The sequence below is a fragment of the Artemia sp. Qi Xiang Cuo genome, chromosome 3, assembly GCF_049724085.1.
Source record: "Artemia sp. Qi Xiang Cuo chromosome 3, ASM4972408v1, whole genome shotgun sequence".
NCBI lineage: Eukaryota > Metazoa > Arthropoda > Branchiopoda > Anostraca > Artemiidae > Artemia > Artemia sp. Qi Xiang Cuo.
The window spans coordinates 17,728,227-17,749,181 of record NC_142796.1 but is presented as its reverse complement, the minus strand read 5'-3'; the positions used below and the strand labels follow the sequence as shown (position 1 = coordinate 17,749,181).

The 20,955-nt window shown below is 36.1% G+C and overlaps 1 protein-coding gene across 6 annotated transcripts in view; it reads right to left on the bottom strand.

The window, feature by feature from the left end:
- Dus3 (Dihydrouridine synthase 3) overlaps window positions 1–20,955 on the bottom strand; it is a 122,198-nt gene that overhangs the window by 76,025 nt on the left and 25,218 nt on the right. For all 6 annotated transcript variants that reach the window (XM_089085659.1, XM_089085655.1, XM_089085654.1 and 3 more), the window contains exon 6: window positions 13,037–13,231. In XM_089085659.1, coding sequence (XP_088941785.1) covers window positions 13,037–13,231 — 195 coding nt within the window. The remainder of the gene's footprint in view (window positions 1–13,036; window positions 13,232–20,955) is intronic.

Below are 20,955 nucleotides of genomic sequence, written 5' to 3'. Positions count from 1 at the left end.
GACAAAACTACACAACTACACATGGAGGTGTTTTTCATTAAAAATTTAACTTCCAATCTTTCTTAAATTTTTAAGATATTTATGCTACGGTTTCTATTTGTTTCTAGCAAACTCAAATAATCAAACCTCATTTTCACTGTCCTTGATATTTGAAAGAATGACAAGCTCTCATTATTCCTTTAACTTAAAAACAATACCTTTTAGGATCATCCTTCCCGGAAAGTCCCTCCCGCGTTGATAATTACCCCCGCCCTCCATACACACCAAAAATTCCCCCAAACATAAAATTGAGCAGCCAAAGGAAAACTAATACAAATAATAAGAGAAGAGAAGGGATTTTTGAATATCCTATCCAATTTACAAAATGTAGATAGAATATCTGGTGTAGAATGCCCTATAGTACTATTTTTTTTTGCTTTTATTTATTTCAATTCTTTTTTTCGTGTTTTCAGGGGTTAAGCAATTATAGCACGGTAAGATAAAGGTTAAAAAAAATTGGAAATATAAAATAAGTGGCAACTGTGGATAGGGTGCCCTATGATGGAAGTGCATAGAAATACAGGCAGGAAGTAAGAAGCACGAGTAATTACTTCCCATGTACTTGTTCTGGTACTGACATCTATAGTACATACATTTCACCCCTAGCGATCAAGAACACGTCCACTAGTAATACATCAGAAGGTTTTCTCGTTTGAAGCATCTTATGGGGATTTTTTTTTTTTTTTTTTTTCTGTTCTTTTTTCTTTTTTAAGTTTAATCATAGTGTCGCTAAATCGAACTCCAAGTCAGAGCTAAGCAAATTTAAAATGAGCAGAGCTACTTATTTCAAACAAGCAAGCAAATTGTTTTCTTTAGCCTTTATCTTACCCTGCTTTGATAATTCGATCCCCTTAAAACACGAAAACAAGAATTAAAAAAAAAATACAAAAATAAATAAAATAGGATATTCCACAGCATATATTCTACCTGCATTTTGGAATATAGGTAAAATGTTCCAAAATCCCTTCTTTCTTCATTCTTTTTATTTGTCTTACTTTCTCTTTGGCTCCTCAATTTTACATGTAGGGGGGATTTTCCGGCAGGTAATTGTCTGCGGGAGGAATTTTTGAAGGGGAGTTGTTCGTGGGGGGTTTCCGAGGGAGTTTTCCGGGCATTGATCCGTGGGGGTAGGGGGATTTTCTATGGAGAATTTCGAGGGGGAGAGGATTAAATCAGCCAGACACTATTGTTATTGTCAATCCTCGTAAATCCCTATCTGATATTATTATTATTCACTTTAAGTGACTTATTGGGTGTGTGTCAAGTTAGTTTACCCCACATACGGGGGGTAGATTTCCCTTTTTTCTGTACAAAGTAGATCGCCTAAAATACTTTGAATCTAAAACGAAGATTTGCTTTTTACTCCCCATGGGGAAGTCCCCTCCCCCCAGTTAGATGTATGTGTACTGGTATTGAACATTATAACTTAGTGGTGCCTGATTATATGATACGCAATTAAAAAAGAAAAAAAAATGAAAGCTTATCCTATTAAACACAGTTTGAGACGCATTTTATGCTACGTGACACCCCAGGTGTTTCTACATCGGATTAGCGAAGTATTGCACAATTACACTGTTTGTGCCCGAAATGAAAATATCACAGCAAATAAATATAAGACTTTAAGGGGACATCAAAACAGTTTCAAAAGAATGTATATCAGAGAAAGTTAATTCAATCAAGTACTGCTGAATTAGTAACTTATATAAGAGACTTCTTAGAAGCCTGGAGACGAGCCTTGAATAAGACTTTTCTAAGAGCTTTGGAAGTAATTCAGTTTAAAAACTCCCTCTAACAAATTAGTCCATTTTCGGGAAAGCTTTCAGTTGTGCAATTAATGTTGTTATCTACCATAGTTGGACAAATAATTATCTATAAGAATTTAACTTAACTCAGTTTAACTTAACTTAACTTAACTCAGAATTCATTAACTCAGTGATTACGGAAGTGTCACAATACTGTAAAGGATTAAAGTTACAAGTGACTTTTTAATTAGATATCACTTCATAATTATAGCATTGGCGGACGTCATTTTTGCAAGATATTGTTGGAAAGCGGGGGGATTTAATTGCCCCCCTTGCGAGTAAGTTTTCGTTTCCTGCTTAATTTTTAATTAGTTTTGGAAGATCCTGTCCACTAAAGATAAGTCAACTTTTGAGTTATTGGATTATTATTTTCATCATGGTACAGTTTCAGAAGGGAGATTTGGCGGTAGCTCAGTTCAAGGGATATCCCCTCTGGCCAGTCCGGATTGTTAGCATAACTAACCAAAAAGAGTATACGCCAAAATTCATTGTTTTTTGCTACGGGTCCCATGACTTTCAGACCGTGGTAGAAGCGAATCTTCTTTCATATAGTGGAAATTATGCGGAAGCTTCGAAAAAAACGGCTAAGGGCGTAAATCATGCTTTCCGTGAGTGTGAATCTTGTTCTGATCTTTACTATCAGTTTCTGAAAAAGAAAACTGCGAAAGGCGCGGGTGCTGATGTAACTGCTTCGAGCAAAACATTTGCAATCCGAAATCAGCTTACTTTAGCACAAGATGAAGTTACAAAGCTTAAATTTGGCCTAGTGAAAGAAATAGAGAAAAAAGTTCAGGAAAAAATTGTTTCCGTGACAGGAGTAGCAGGCTCATCGCAACAAGCCGCTCTGAACCCTGAACTGATTGTTTCGGAAATATATGATTCGATCACGCTAGAATACAACGTAAAGTTTGAGAAAATAGAAAAACTGTTTTCATCGCTGGATAGCCAGATTCAGTCATTACAGCTTCGAGTGGCTACTATTGAGGAAAAGCTAGACAATTACGAACAGAAGCGTTTGCTTGATTCTTTAGGTTTTGTGGAATGAAGCAGGAGCCAGAAACAACCTGGGTACTACTGTTCTTGATATAGTAAAAGGAATGGGTGTAAATGTCCAGAAAGAAAGTTGTTGTCTGTGAACCGTTTTAGACTTCTGAACGCTGCCCGGAATATCCAGACACCTACGGCTGTTGCGCCAGTTCTCGTTAAATTTGCAACTAAAGATACGGCGTGTAATGTTTTCAGAGCGAAATCAAAGCTGGCGAAATCAGGTGTATTCGTCACTGAATATCTTACAAAAATGAAAAAAGTGATTTTTGAAGGTGCGAGAAACAGATATGGTGTAAAAAACGTGTGGTCTGATCGTGGCCGTGTTTACAAACGTGAGCAGGGTGATAGCCACCCAACACGAATCTGCTCACTTGTTGACACTCTTTAGTGTATTAGTAAATGTTGATTATTTGTGTTTTTTTTTTTTTTGTTTTTTTGGTTTTTTTTTTCTAGATTAAGAGAAATTATTTTATTTCCTTACTTATGTTGAATGATTTTCTTTATTTAATAGATTTATACGTAATCCGCTCCGTATTGATGATCATTTAGAGGCTCAAATTGGAAGTGATGATTTGCCTATTATTAATTCAAAGCCTCTTCGTGAGAGTTCTTATATATTGCCATCGCAAGTTAGTGGAGACATGTCGCTGTGTCTTTGCACGAGGAATTGGCACCTTACTAAGGGGTATTTAGATGTTCTGCAGATGATTGAGATATCTTCCTCAAAATTTGATATAATGGGTATTTGTGAAACTTTTTTGAGTTCTGGCCAATCTCTCTCGGCTTTTTCTTTTCCAGGATATGATTCTGAGGTAAGGAACTGATAAACTATGAACCGAGGAGGCCTGGGATTTTTGATTAAGAAAAATATGAAGCATATGGTGAGGGAGGATTTGGGTGTATGGATAGAAGGTAAGATTGAAAGTTTTTGTTTGGAATTAGAAATTGAAAAAAGGAAAGTTTTAATTAGTGTGGTGTATAAGCCGCCCAGTGCTCGCCTGGATGAGTTTGTGGCAGGTTTTGATGAGTTGATGATGTTGGTTTTGTCTACAAGCATGGATTTTTTTTGTATGGGTGATTTTAACTATAATCTTTTAGATCTTTCAGGTGATAATTTGGATTTTTTTAATTATATGATTTCAAGTGACCTTTACCCTTTAACTTGTCTACCTACCCGAATCTCTACTCATTCTGCGACTTTAATTGATAAAGTTATCGGGGGACCTGGCTATTTGAGTCAAAGCTATTCAGATGTGATAGTATATCCAGGCTCAGATCATCTTCCGGTAATTGCTCATGTGATGTGTCTTAGAAAACGACGTATCCCAGCTAAAAAAATACTGACACGTGAGCTGAAAAAGCAAAATCTGAATAGCTTTACCGAGGAGTTGAGCTGTATCAAGTGGGACTCGGTCCTGGGGATTTCTGGTGATTCTTCTCTAGCGTACAATCACTTCATGTATATATTCCAACCAATTTATGAGAAAACATGCCCCTTGCGCTTGACCAAACAAAACAGGGACGATCCCCGCAAGCGGTGGATTACGGAGGTATTAATAGACCTGATAAAAAAAAAGGAACTTGTTATATGAGCAATATCCTAATAGTCAGGATGACGCAGATTTTGCAGAGTTCAAGCGAGTCAGAAATAAGGTGAACAGTATGAGAAGACAAGCAAGGAAGAAGTATTTTGAAAAAATGTTTTCTGATAGTAAGGGAGATACCAAAGCCACATGGCAAGTTATTAATAGGTTTATGGGAAATCAGAAAAGTAGTCAGTCGCCTTGCATTCATATAAACGGAAGTTATGTGAGTGATAAAAATGTGGTCGCGAATCATTTTGGCCAGTTTTATTCTCAGGTTGGCTTGTCTGTTCAAGAGAGTATAAGGTGTGACAGGGAAAATTTTATTAGCGAGGAATTCGTGGACTCTCGCAGAGACACTGTTGAGTTCCAGTTTGAAAAGTGTACAGGTGATGAAGTGATTAAAATAGTGAAAAATATAAAACCGAATTCTGCTGGGATGGATGGCGTGAATCTGAGAACTTTTAAAGCTGTGTTAATGTATATACTACCATGTATTCTCCATGTTATTAATTTATCTATGGAAACGGGGACCTTTCCAGAAGCGTTGAAGCAAGCTAAAGTTATCCCGCTTTACAAAGGGCATGCCAGGTCAGATGCTGGAAACTGGAGACCAATATCGATGCTACCTTTATTGTCAAAACTTTTAGTAACAGTTATTCATCGCCGTCTATATGACCATGTCTCGAAACATAGCCTAGTCAGTGACACCCCCAATTCGAGTTCCGAAAAGGTCATTCCACTAGCCATGCTGCCATTTATCTTGTGGATTTTGTAAATAATTGTTTAGTAAAAGGTGAAATCCCCCTAACAGTATTTTTTGATTTTAGGAAAGCATTTGACACAGTAGATTTTAAAATTTTATTGCAAAGATTAGAATGCTTAGGTGTTAAAGGAGTGAGTTTGAAGTGGTTTGATAATTTGTGTGGGAGGTCTATTAAAGTGATGATTGATGATGCTTTTTCTTCCCCTTATCAAGTGTCGTGTGGTGTGCCACAGGGATCGGTCCTTGGTCCACTTCTGTATCTGGTTTATGTGGATAGCATGAGGTTTTATCTTCCAGATTGTTGCTTAACGTCATTCGCTGATGACACTGCAGTTACGTTTTCTAGTCGTTGTTTGGATAGTCTTGTGTTGAAAGTGAAGTGTGTTCTGAGAAATTTCCATGTTTTTACTAGTTTGAGTTTGTTATCAGTTAATGTTACTGAGACTAATTTTATTGTATATTCTAGAGTAGGCAAGCCCAGTGATATTGATGGTAGAATTCTGTTTAATAATAAGCCTGTAGTTCAAGTTCAAGAAATCCGGTACTAAGGTTTTTACATTGATTGTAATTTGTCGTGGAAACGCCACAGTGATATTGTTGCCACAAAGGATTGCACGTGGCCTTGGAGCGATTCGTCGTTTTAAAAATTTCTTACCTCAGAGAGTTTTATTGCTTTTATACCATGCTTTGATCCACCCATATGCTTCGTATGGCTGTATGTTATGGGCAAGTAATTTTTATGTGAATTTTAAACGTGTTCAGACTTTTCAAAATAGAGCGATGCGTCTTATTGGTGGGTATGTTGAAGGTGTAAATAACACTTCAGCTTGCTTCAACAAGTTGCAAGTGTTGAATGTAGGACAGCTACGAGACTACCAAATAGGAATTTTTGCTTATCAATGCTGGAATGATGTTAGTTCAGAGGTTTTTCGTGATTATTTTAATGACAATAGGTCTTTGCACCATTATGAAACTCGTCATGCTAGTGATTTCATTGTTCCGAATAGAAGTGGAACCAGGGCCAGCTTCCATACTAGATTTTCAGGACCTAATGTGTGGAACTCTATTCCGGAGAGCATTCGGGCGGCCGAGCACCTGGGGTTATTTAAAAATAAATTGAAAAAATATTTGTTAGGTCAAGGTTCATAGTTTTTTTTTATTTTTTTTTTGTATTTTTTTTTTTTATATTATTTATCTTTATTATTATTATTATTAAATGAATTGATGAGAGATTGATTGATTTTTTTTGTTGTTTTGTAGTGTTTGTATGTAATTTGTGTGGGTTGTTTTTTAGTGTATGTACCCGCCCAGTCGCAAGTGCTGTTTGGTATCTTTCTTGGGGCGGGTATTGGCATATTTGTTAAATGTATTTTTATGTTAAATAAAATGAATTGAAAATTGAAAATTGAATGCAAATGTTCAAACACCAAAATACTATAAAGAAGGTAAAATCTCTTAGCAATATAGTCTATTTACGTTAACCCTAGAAACTTCGTAAATACGTAAAAATTTTGGCAGTTAAAAAAAAACACAGTTCTTAAAGCCTCAGAATTTGGAACGGAGTCATTTCAGGAAAAGAAGAAGATACGTTGACCGAATATTCAAAGTTAGATTAATAATCGAAAAATCTCCTAATAATTACACTCTTTTAAATCTAAATTTTACAGGTTATGAAGACGCATTTATCTGGTAGAAAACCTTGTAATGCAAACCAAACAAGTACACTTAAGGAATTAGTACGAGTATAGTATTTTTGCAGTTAAGATACGGAGTGGGGGTAGTGGATAATTTGGTTGGAACCAAGAGTTAACCAGGGTTGTGCCCTCTTTCCGCTTCCACAGATTATTTAGACGGACTTCGTCATAGGAACACAACAAATGCTAAGGGTGAATATGGAATGCACTGGTATACAAATTGGCGATGCAATAATTAAGTAATTCTCTTCGAACGTTTAAACTTTAGCTAGTAAGATTTATAAAACAGAAACTTCATTTTTAAATCAATTCTGAGTTGGCGATGAAAGCACCAACAGCTTGGAGAAAGATTACAGGAATATATACTGTTCATAGAAAAATTCTTGTAAATCCAAAATAAATCAATATTCTGTATCATTTGGCAAGTATTGTTACATTGTACAGGGGCTTTATCTGTTAAAAAAGTTTGAAGGTAGAAATTATGCAATTTCAGTTATAGAGCTTTACTATAGTTTTTAAGAGGCTTTAGAGCTCAGGGGTATGCACATTGTGAAGAGGGTAACGAGAGTGAAGTAACAAGGGTAACGACAGGGTAACAAGAGAGAGAAGAGGTAATTTTAGGTAACAAGAAAATCAATCTAGCGGATAGCTTCACTTACCTGGGGAGGATTATTATTCCCATTTCCTTTTCCTTGACTTGCTATATGAGAGTGGTTAAGCAGTACCGTATCGTATCGAATATCGGGGAATACTATATCTAGTCCAGATTAGTCGTTAAATTATTTATCAAATATGATCAAAGGCAGCGCTAAAGCGCTGCATAAGAAAGGGGCCAAGTCTTCAATGTATTGTTTAAACCTATTCCTCTTTGTTTTTTCTTGGCCACTTCGTATGGAAGAGGTGGTTGTAAAAAGTTTTAGAGTGGGCTCATTTGATTGGGAATAGAAAGTCATAGCCATTTTTAAAAGTCGAAGGTAATGGCATCCCCCATTTCATGCCCTATTTTGCTACAGTCTGCTTTCCCCCGCTTCCTCCCAAGACATCCTATCAAAATTTTGAGATAGCCATTGAGTTCGAAGTATCAAAGGTCCAATAAATATGCCTCTAGGGATGGCATGAGCTTCGTAACCCTTACGACAAGGGTCGTAAACAATGCAAATTACCAATTATTTACACATAGGTTCTATGATGGAAAAGGGGGGGGGATTGACTCGAAACTTTCAGTAGTCGTCTTCTGAATCAAACGGGTGAGACATTTTATTTTAAGATGGGGGAGGGGGTAAAGATTCCTAAAACGGACCAATAGCCTTTCGTCCTTTATCAGCTTAGAACTCATAACCGGAAGTTCCTGGGCCAAGATGAACTTAATACATGAACAAATTTTCTGATGTACGCCCCCCGAAAAAAAAAAATGAAGCTGGAAAACTTTCTTCCGAATTAGCTCGAAACATCTATCCATACGTTTTTGAGCCAAGAGAACCCCGTTGCAGGAGTAAAAATAGAAAAAAATATTGGTTCCCCCCAAAACCAGGCCCTACAAAGGGTCACAAAAGGACCAAAAATTATCTTTCCCATGGAATTTTCTTTATGGAAGGGACGGTCGTAGAAACTTTAAGGGGGCTTATTTTGGTTGGAAACTAAAATTACAGTGCTTTTTTTTTAAGAACCAAAAACAATCTGAGGGCAATCATGAGTTCCTCCCATGCCCTATTCTGCTACCCTTCTCCGTAACCTCCATGCTACTGGACTAAATTTTGACGCAGTCATTTTTTCCAGAAATATCCAAAGGTCTAGTAAATATGTCTCAGGGGTCAACATCAACACCGGGGCAATGGCCCTAAATTATGTAAATTACCAATTACTGAGGTGGAACCCATGAAAACAATTCATTCATAAGTGATTATATAAAAACATTCTTTTGGGGTGGTTCCAATGCTTTTTGTTTGAGGGGATCACTCTTTTCATTTTGTCTTCGAACGTTTTTTTTTACGTTTCAAATCTAGTTTTTGTACCTCTGCGGATGTTTTGGTTCTATATGGTGTTCTTCAATGGTGCAAAAAATTTCCCTATGACACTGATTCGAGGTATGTACACTTTGTTAAGTTTGGACAAACCAGACGAAATAAACATGGAAAATAAAGATTTCATGGGGGTTCCCCTTTTTCGAGACAAATCCTTAGCACAAGTTGTTTCTAATTGGCAACTCGAAAGTTTCTTTCTTGCCCAAGTCAGTTTTATATCCATATGTGCTTTTCTTGTGTTTTCCACTTTTATTTGCTTTTATTATTTTTATTTTCATTTCTCGCAGAAAAAAAATTATTTTTATAATAAAATAATAAATTTATTATTTTTCTCTTCATTCAGTTTTTTATAAAAAGTTTTTTTAATACTTTTGTTTATTATTATATTATTTTTATTATTTTATTCAAAAACTAATAAAACAAATATTTTACTCTCTCGGAGCTTTATATCTAAGTAAAACTCTCAAAATCACCCAAAAGATTAGAATCTTCTCTTACTAGCTTAAAGTGAGCTTAAACACCTTCTTCGAATCAAAAATAATAAAAGTAATTTAGATATAAAATACAAAGATTCGGGAATCCGTGAGAGAAAACATGTCTATTAGAAATCTAGAGAATTCAAACTTCACTTATTTCCTTTTATTAATGAGAAAAAAAGGGGTCAATAGATGGCATATGCTGTTTTCTTTTTTTCAACTTCACTTCACCATCTTATTTCATTTAATTTCTCCTGAAACCCTCAAAATTAGTGGCAATATTGGCCGACAAACCAGTTTACCAGGTCGAAATTAGTTCAAATTTGACACTAAATTCAATAAACGAAAATCGTTTGTTTTGCTACTTCAAAAATCTTGTTAGTTATATAAGCAATAAGTAAGGTTAAAATCAATATTATGGAAAAAAAAATATTCAATTCTTAAATTGTTTTTTTAACTTATCAGATTATTTTTTAGAATTTTAGGATCTTAAGATTCTTTGAGATCCTGTTATGATCTTAGAAGATTCTTTAGAATGATCTAATATCACTGGTGAGCAAATGTTCTTCGTTTCTTTTCTGATACAATCAATAAAGATAGTAATTTATTTGGAGATTCTATTTTAACTAAAATATCTATTATTACATTATATTATTATGGGATATTATTGGATAAAATTGGAAGGAATAACGAGAGTAAGGAGTCATTGGAGATCGTTGGAGATAGAAAACATCCATGACGAAGGCTTTGAATCTCCATGAAGATCCATTCTGTATTTCCATTGAAGACTACTCATTCCCAAATTTGTTTGTCATCGCTATCAATCCAGACTAATCTTCAAGATTATGATCCTGATAAGCGACAGATAATTTATCATTATTTATCTTCCTAGAATGATGAATAACCAAAGATAATCCTGAGTTTACACAGCTGTGTTTCCGCGCTAGCAGATGTTGCTCTGTTCTAACTGTTCCTAACTCCACATAAGCAGATTCCTTAAATAGTGGATAGCTAATACACCGTATTCATTGTCCAGTGCTGTCAGTGCTGTCATTGTCAGTGCTGTCATTGTCTTATTTGGGCGCAGCCCAAATAAGGATTTGGGCGCAGCCCAATTAGTTACCCGTTTCCGCGTAATATGACCAACTTTGCCAGTAAAAAGCCGAATAAAGACAGGAATCGCACAGGTTCATCTTCGTGTGAATAGACTTGGTTCTGTCTATTATCATTTAAGGTAAAAAATTGCTAACAAGACAAAACTTTTTTAACATTTTAAAAATAAATAGTTGAGCTATGTCCAAGGCCGTATCCAGGGGGGTTAGGGGGTTTGACCCCCCTCTCCCTCGAAATGTTTGTCTGACTCATAAAAACGCAACAAAAACGGATATAAACAAATTTTTATGCTTTTTTTGTCCCCCCCCCGAAAAAATACTTGTGTAAAATACCCCTCGAAAAAAAATCCTGAATACGACCCAGGCTGTGTCAATAAAATGTTCAGGAAGTTTTAGGATTAGATAACTGAACTAATTTCGAAAGAGTCATTTGCCTCGCTCTACTATTTTCTTTAAAATATCGAATAAAAAATTTGACATGAAAGCGATTCTTTCTCCTAGACGCTTCAAGAATATTTTTACAAAGCTTTATACAAATCTCAATACAACCCCCCCCCCCCTTATCCTCCAATGCTTCCTCCATCGATCTGACATGGTGATCTGGTTTCAAAAATTATAATAGCTTTTGCAAGGATTGATTTTTTGCGCGCATTAATAAATAATATATACATCTTCAATGGTTCTTCACATATTAATATACACATCTTACACCTGCACATCTTCAACAAACTAACAAAAATAATCTACTGGACCAAACGAGCACATTTATACAGTTTAACCCTAGTATTAAGAGGAGATTGTGTGAGTGATGTGAAATTAGGAAAACCTAAAAAAAGCATTTTCAAGCTCTCTGCAGCTTTAAGACTAATTATATATAATTTCTTTCTTCATTTTTTTCTTTGATATCTTTTCAAATCTGATTTTATAACAAAAATATATCCTAATGTCTTTTAGTCAAAATTATAAAAGTTTCAACTTTTCCACTTATGACATTTATCGAAGCACTAGAAAATTTATGGGGTTTTTCGATCCTGACGTTGTAGGCTACAGGATTAATTTCTTGTTTTTTAGAATCTGAGGGGCTTCTCTCGGGAATTAAGAAAATCTGCGCCTAAAAATACATATTTTAAGGATTCGTCCAGCATCCATAATGACTTTATGAGGGTTCATTTCTTCTTTGTTCTTTTCTTTACAAGTCTGATTTTCCAAAAAAAAAAATATTCAGTCCAAATTGTAAAAATTTCAATTCTTCAAACTACTTGTCCATTCACGACCTTTGTCTAAATCTTAGGAAAATTATGGATTTTCTTCGTTCCTTACGTTTTAAGCTCCGGAGTAACTTATCAGAGTGATCTCAACGACTTTTGGCTTCTCTAGGGAATTAAAGGAGATCCTAGATGGTCAATCATTTCGATCAAAAGCTTCCGTCAATCGATTAACTCAAGCAGGATTGACAATCTAGGAAGCTGTTTGGCGCTTGAGTCAAGCGTTGACACTGATTGATAGAAAGTTTGAATGACTCAATGATTTTGATAAAAAGCAGTGTGTTAGATAGCTTTGGTCGAAGGGTCGATTGAAGATTGATTGAAGCACATGTCAATGGATTGACGGAAATTTTTGATCAAAATGATTGACCGTCTAAGGCCTCCTTAATAAAAAAAAATATGTACTTTGAGGTTCTATGCAGCACCAAAAACTGATTTTATGATGTTCCTTTTTCTTTTTTTTTCAAGACTGATTTTCCAAAAATACATGCTAATGTGTTTTTGTCAAAAATCTTAAATTCTTTAATTTTTTGCAATTATATGTCCACTTATGACGCATGTCGAAATATTAAAAAAAACGGTTTTCTTTTCGCTCCTGACGTTGTAGGTTACAGGATAAACTTTCCCTTTTTCAGAGTGATCGGAGTGGCCCCTCCCAGGAATTAGAAAAATCTGCACCTAAAAATACATATTTTGAGGCTTTGTGCAGCACCCAAGAATGATTTTATGATGTTATATCGAAATTTTAATTTGAAAGTTTGGTTTTCAGAAACTTATAAATAATCTAATCAATAAATAAATACAGTAGCCTATAACAAATATAATGATTAAAATAAATATAATGATAATTATTCCAGAAACTTATTTCTTTTTTTAATTCCTAAACATAGTTATATCCTGAATTTTTAGTTTTTTCTATTGTCCTTGAAAAAAGTAGCTCCCATTTCTCTTTACATTTTCCTTTTTTCGTTTCTGGTGCAGAGATTAAAATTTATATAGACAGAGGCTGCATCAAAATCGTCGATGTTTTAACCTAAAATAAGAAAAACAAATAAAATTTATTAGAAAAAGACAAAAAAGTCTATCCCAGTACCGATCTTTGATATACAGTTTAATATCTAATAGCAGCATTTCATAATTGGCTAATTCATATGTACATATTTATATAAGACTATATTATTCACTATTTTATTCTATTTTAAGCCAAAAAAAAACATCCTCTTTTTCTTACTTGAACTCCAAAAATATCTTCTGATTCATGCCTTCGAACAAGTGCCCATTCCTGCTTTCCTCCATTAAGTAGGTTCTCAGCTACTGCCATCTCACCACAGGTTATATCAGCACCAAACTTTTTACAAATTCTTCTAAATGGTAAGTTACCAACAGTTGTTAGCGGAGCCAAGTATAATTTCCCCTTCCAGTCAATCTAAAACGTAAAAAAATTATAAATTTACCTCAGAATATCAAAAGGATCATTCAGAGATCAAAATGACCATCTCCTTAGGATAAATCGAAGAAAGAGCGCATCTTTGCCAATAGTAACCGAAAATTTAAAAGCCTGCTTTGAAAAAAAACATGTTTAGTAAGATGCATATTACCGTTCAATGCCAAGCCAGGAATGATAATTATTATTCCAGTTCATCTTATTTGTAAAAGTTTAATACAAAAACAAATTTATGGGAATTTACAAAACTAGTTGGAGATCCCTTGAAAATAAATCGGGATAGAAATGAAAAATGCACCTTTGGAATCACCATGGTCGAAAGCTCTTATCCTGGGGTTTTCAGTCCCTCTGTTTGAAAGCTAATGCCTCGCACTTTTCATGAATTTTACTCTCTCTACCTAACCATCTTTTTGGTGCATCGCTCCCTTGCAAAAGACTCCCATTGGATGTCCTGGCACACAGCTCGGCGATTAATAAACCCTTTCCAAACATAAATTCCCCCTTTCCTTATTTAATCAACTCCCACCCTCCTTACTTGGACAAGAACTTTACTCGTCATTCGAACATTGTACCCATTCTCCTAGAAACGTCATTCCCCACCCAGCTTCCCTATTTCCTGCAACCAATTTTCCTTCTTACCACCTACCTCCTCCTCCGTTCTGAATTTTGCCTCTACATCCTACCCACTCTCCCACAAATCAAAAGTTTCTCAACATATTAAAATCTTCATTCCAATCATGGTAATCACCGGGTAACAGCTGTTTAACAGGTTGTCCCCATGTTGCTTCTGTTCTCAGTCAGATTAACGTTACCTCAGAAAACTACCGTCTGTCCTCTTTTCCTCTCAGGCCTAGTCTAACCCACTTTTAGACTTTTATTTTCCATACGCAGCCCAGGCAACATCTACAAAACCTTCCCTGCATTTAGACAGTTTCATGTTCCTCTTACTCACATTCGGCTCCAAAAATAAATAAAAAATACAAAAATTGTCCATTTTAGTAATCGTTTTACTTTCCCAAAGTTCCTGATTACGAACGCTGAAAGCCCGAATTTCAACAAATTTAAATGAGCTAAAGGCCCATTTTAGGGCATATCAAATCGAAATAATAGCCGTAACATAGGTCCAAACACAGAATCCTAATCCACTTACAATTAAATACTACACCCAAAGCTACGTCCTCACGAAGCTACGTCCTCACGACCGCCACCTAGGTAAAAAGGGAAGTGACATATTTTTACTTGTACATAATTATCTTTTCCCTAAATTAATTCTACTCTCATTTTTCTAGATTACGATGAAATTAAAATGGAGAAGTGTAAGACCCAAAGTTTACCACGTCCTTTTAATTTGATTGTGTTTTGCTCCTTTAGTTATTCCTCAAATTAAAGGCTCTTTAAAGACAGCAATGTTACCAGCAATAAATACATTCTAAGACCACGCTGGTTATGCATAACGTATGAAACAAAGAAAAAAAAGTGATAAATGAAAAATAAAATCAAATAGGCGAGAAAATACGAGCCAGTGGAAAAATGTGAAAAGTATGCAGATATTTCGACAAGGACCTTCGCCAAGTCGTATCAAGTGCTCAGAAACAAAATAAAACAAAAACAAAATCTACCTTTGAAGTAAACTTCACGAGAATAGAAAATACCCTTTACTCGTATTTTTTCGCCTATTTCATTTTATTTTTCATTTACTATATTTTTTCTCCTCTTTGCTTCATACGCTACCAGCAATTGCATGGTAGTGGTGGCATTATCTTCAGCAGGATCCCGAATGCCAGTATTTTTCTAGTTGGTGATACTAATGACATAAAATTAAATTCCCTTTGTAATTTTCTTAACTTAATTGGATATAAAAATACCAAGTACCAAACAAAATTCTACCCTCGATTTGATTGGCTAAAACCTGCATACTCTTCTGTAAACCCCCAGTCGCTTTGTCCCCTTTAGGGGAAAGCTACCATTTTTGATCATTAATTAAATCTCTTTCAAAATTTGATCATACATTTTCTGCTATTGAATTTTCTTAAGGTCCATTCACAACGAGTTTTTACTGTTTTCGAGATTTAGCTAGCGTTATTTTCAAAATCAATTGAAGCGAAAGCAGTTCATAATAGACATTTAGCTATCGTCCACAACTGGATCACACCAAAACTGAAGTTTAATCGATTTGAACTTAATTAAGGCTGAGCCAGTCAGAGTTTTTCGTATAAACTTCTGATTGGCTAATAGACAAACGTTATCCAGGTAAAGAAAAAACCGTAAACAAAAACTAACAAATGTGCTGTAGTAGCGCAATGGGATTGATCTCTGCTTGGTAATGCAGTACTTAGAGGTCAAACTCAGCTGCAGCAATCCACTGCAGTGCCCTATTCCGGTGAAGAGATTACGCGAAATGTCTCCATACTAATCAAATAGAAGAAGATGAAACAATAATTCCAGAATTTGATTCCGATGACGAGATTATAAGAAAGCGTCTCAGTGACAATCCAACTAAGAAGAAGAGGAATTATTAATAAATCTAAAAGTAGTATAAAAAAAGAATTGAAACATTGGGGGAAGCAAGTTGAACTCGTCGGAGCTCAAGAACATTTGGACGACATAAGGAACAAGGATTATATGAGATCTGAAAAAAAGACAAATATATTTACAACAAAAGTATTAGTTGATTTCAGTGTTTAAATTATCCAATGCGAATTGGTAAAATTTGATCACTAACATCTGCTAATACAAGGTTTCAGAACTGGCTAAAATTCGATATTAGTATAATCTCATTGGTGAATTGTCCTTTACCGACTAATTTCCAATTTTGAAACCCGGAATGACAATGAAGACCGATTATCATGGGGAATAATGACATTAATCACAAAGTTTTTAGCTTTGAGAATGGGATTCAAACAGAATACATAGAGTCCTTCCCTGAGAAAAAAAAGTAAATGGTGAAAACGTTCAAAGCCAACTTACTACCTAGACATATAAAAACAGAAACATGTGAATCTGCTTCTTTGTATTAAAAATATATAGTCAAAAGTTTGTTTTTACCCCACTTTCTGAGGCTATAATGAGGGAAAGGTTGAGAGGGCTAGGGTACGTTTTAAGGAAGAACGATGAGATATTGCCAAAGATCGTCCCTTTTGGCCATCCATCTAGGACCAAATAAAAAGCAGGTCGTCCCTGAATAGGGTGGAAAGGAACGTAAGAAAGGATCTAAAGCAAATTAGAGCTTCTTGGGAAGTGGTAAAGAGGGAAACGAGATTAGAATGGAGAAGGAGCCTGCGCAGCCGTGTTGGCTTGTTTGCTTGTTATATCTTTCTTTAAGAAACTTTATTAGGGTAATGAGTTTTTTAAAGGAGAGCGAGGGAGGAGAGATAAAAGGGGGGAGGAGGACTTACTCGTGAAAATTGAATTTGTCCGAGGTCTATGAAGGGCAGCGTTGGGAAAACACAAGCAAATTTTTAGTCTCCTTTCCTTGAGGGTGACAAGATTGGCCTTCAAAAGAAGGAAGATATATGGCACTTTACCCTCAGTAATATTAATTAGAAACAAGACACCTTTTATTCTTTGCGACAATTCACTAGAGGTGCCAGGATGCCAAACAGATATGATATTTATTTCAAAAAATCACGTCTTGAAGCCCCGAAGGACCGAATTCTAATTTCGGAATCAAAAACAATAACAGGACAAAAAAAAATCAAAAGAAAAAGTTTGAAGCCAACGATACACTTGAAACTGGCTAAAGATTGCAAAATTACGTAAAAATGAAATAAAACATTCTAAAACAAACTAATTTAACATATTTAGATTTTCAAGGAGTTTGAGAAGAGAAAGTATGGCACTTACGCATTTTAAAATATAATTAAAATGCTAATATTATCCTAAATCGCTTCACCGATATTATATGGGGCATAGGAAGAGTGAAAACAGGGGCTAAGGAAATTAATTGTTAAAATTTATAGATTTAAAGGATTGACTGTCATATCGTCAGAAACACCTTCATATGATATCTGTTCAAGGATATATATTGGGCTACATTTTAAATTTTTTAACATGTCTCTAAGACAAATAGATCATCAAAAAATTTCGATCCATCAGAGAAATTAATGTCAAGGTTGTTTATTGTCAAGTTAGGTAAACAGGTTTCCCTGAGGCACACCATTGCAAATTGGGAGAGGATCAGAATAACGCTTTGGTGTTTGACAGCTTATATTCTATCACAGGCAGTGCGATAGCGCTGCCTAAGTAAAGAACGATGTGGGCACAATGTTTTTTTTTTCCATACCCGGGCACTTCGTATAGAAAGAGTTGTCATAGAAACTTTGAAAAGAGCTCATTCGACTAGAAATTGGAGTGGCTAGTGCCCTTTTTAATAGTCGAAAATGATCGGAATGAAACTAGCCAAGCCCATCATTCCCCCAAACGTATCCTATCAAAATTTTGAGATAACCATTTTCTTCAGCGTAGTTGATTTCCTGATAGAAAACTTATTTTTGAGGAGGACCATCAACCCTCAGGGCAAGGGTTTTAAGTTATGCCCTGAGGGCATATAACAATGATGTTGGCGCAATGTATCATTTATTATCTTTTTTCCTTTAGAGCAGGGCACTTCATATGGAAGGGGTCATCGCAGAAACTTCAAAAGGGAATCATTCGATTGGAAATCGAGAGTTCTAGTGCAATTTTTAATAGTCAAAAACGATTGGAGGGCAACTAGCTCCCCCCCCCCACGCCCATCATTACATAATCAAAATTTTGAGATAGCCATTTTGTTCAGCGTAGTTGATTTCCAGATAGAAAATATGTTTTTGAAGAGGACACTCTCCCGCAACCCTCGGGGCAGGGGTTTTAAGTTATGCCCTAGGGGTATATAAGGTTATTATAGAAGGCGTTGTCGTAGAAACTTCAAAACGGGCTCATTCGATTGGAAATTAAAGGGGCAAGTGCCCTTTTTAATAGTAGAAAAGTAATTGGAGGGCAACTCGCCCCCTCCACGCCCATCATTCCCCCAAACACATCCAATCAAAATTTTAAGATAGCCATTTTGTTCATCGAAGTTGATTTCCAGATAGAAAACAGGATTTTGAGGAGGAAACTTCCCCACAACGCTCAGGACAAAGGTTTTAAGTTATGTCCTAGGGACATAGAAGTTTTTTATAGAAGGTGTTGTTGTAAAAACTTCAAACAAGGCTTATTTAATTAGAAATTTAAAAGAATCGTTCACTTTTTAATTGTTAAAAGTGATTGGAGGGCAAGTAGCCCCCCCCCCCTACGCTCATCTTTCCCCCAAACACATCTAATCAAAATTTTGAGATAGCTATTTTGTTCAGCGTAGTTGATTTCCTGATAGAAAATATGTTTTTGAGGAGGACACTCCCCCACAGCCCTCAGGGCATGGGTTTTAAGTTATGCCCTGGGGGCATATAAGGTTTTTATAAAAAGTGTTGTCGTAGAAACTTCAAAAAAGGCTCATTCAATTGGAAACTCAAAGCGCTAGTGCCCTTTTTATTAGTCGAAATTGATTGGAGGGCAACTAGCCCCCCCCCCCACGCCCAACATACCCCCGAGCACACCCAATAAAAATTTTGATATAGTCATTTTGTTCAGCGTAGTTGATTTCCAGAAAGAAAATATGTTTTTGAAGAGCAAACACCTCCACAGCCCTCCGAGCAAGGATTTTAATTTAGGCCCTGGTGGCATATAAGGTTTTTATTGAAATTTTTGTCCTCGAAACTTGGTGAAGGGTTTATTCGATTTGAACTACAAAGGGCTAGTACCCTTTTTAATAGTCAAAAATGATTTGAGGGCAACTAACTCCCCTCTCACGCCCACTTTTTCCCAAACACATCAAATCGACATATTTAGATATCTATTTTGTTCAAAGTAGTTGAAAGTTTTGGAAATTTGGTCTTTAAGAATGACAATCCCTCCACCCCGAGCCCTCAGGGAAAGGGTGGTAATTTAAGACCTGGTGGTATATGAAGTTTTTATTGAAAGCGGTCTCGTAGAAAATTCCAAAGGGCTCATTCAAATGGAAATTGAAAGGGCTTGTGACTTTTTTAATACTTGTAAGTGATTGGAGACCGACTAACGCCCCTCTCAGACCCACTCTGTCTCCACACACATCCACTCAAAATTGTTAGGTATCCAGGTTTGTTAACACAGTTGATAATGTTTAAAGTCAGGTCTTTGAGAGTAATAAACCTCTTACAACCGTCATTGTACGGTTTGTGATCTAGGCTCTGGGGGCATAAAAAGTTTTTTATTGAAAGTGCTGTCGTAAAAACTTCAAAAGGGCTCATTCAATTGGGAATTGAAAGAGCTAGTGCCTTTTTTAATAGTTGAAAGTGACTGGATAGCGACTAACGCCCCTCTCACGCCCACCATTTCCCAAAAAACATCCAATCAAAATTTTGAGATATCTATTTTGTTCAACGTAGTTGAACGTTCTTGAAATTAGGTCTTTTAGGATGATGACCCCCTCAGAGCCCTCAGTGCAAGGGTTGTAAGTTATGCCCTGGGTCCATATACGGTTTATATAGAAAGTCGTTGCATAAATCATAAGCAGCGCAATCGCGCTGCCTAAGTAAAGAACGGGGACAATCAAGAACGAGACAAGGAACGGGGACTAAGTAAAGAGGAGGACACTCCCCCACACCCTCAGGGCAAGGGTTATAAGTTATACCCTGGGGACATATAAGGTTTTTATTGAAATCTTTAGCGTAGAAACTTGAAAAAGGGCTCATTCGATTTGAAATTCAAAGGGCTAGTACGCTTTTTAGTAGTCGAAAGTGATTAGAGGACAACTAACCCGCCTCTCACGCCCAACTTTTCCCCAAAAATCTATTCAAATCTTTGAGATAGCCATTTTATTCAACGTAGTTTTTAGTTCCGGAAATTATGTCTTTGAGGATGTCACCCCCCCCCACAGCGCTCAGGGCAAGGGCTGTAAATTATACCAAGGGGCCATATAAGGTTTTTATATAACGGGTTGTTGTAGAAACTTCGAAAAGGGCTCGCTCGATTGGAAATTGAAATCACTAGAACCCTTTTTAATATTCGAAAGTGATTAGGAAGTAGCCAACATGCCTTTCATGCCCACTATTTCCACAAACACATCTAATACAGCTTTCGAGGTATTCATTGTGTTCGACGCATTTGAAAGTTCAGGAAATTATACCTTTGAGCAAGACACTCCCCCCACAGTCTTCAGGGCAAGGTTTATAAGTTATGCCCTGGGGGCATATAAGTTTTTTTTATCGAAATCTTTGTCGTAGAAACTTCAAAAAGGGCTCAATCGTTTGGAAATTGAAAGAGCTAGCGCCCTTTTTAATAGTCGAAAGTGATTTGAGGGCAAATAACCCCCTCTCACGCCCACCATTTTCCGAAACCATCCAATCAAAATTTTGAGATATCCATTTTGTTCAACGTCGTTGAAAGTTCTGGAAATTAGATCTTTCAGGATGATACCCCCTAAGAGCCTTCAGTGCAAGGGTTGTAAGCTATGCCCTGGGGGCTTAAAAAGTTTTTATTGAAAGTGTTGTCGTAGAAACTTTAAAGGGCTCATTCAATTGGGAATTGAAAGAGCTAGTGCCTTTTTTAATAGTTGAAAGTGATTTGATAGTGACTAACGCCCCTCTCACGTCAACCATTTCCCGAAAAACATCCAATCAAAATTTCGAGATATCCATTCTTTTCATCGTAGTCGA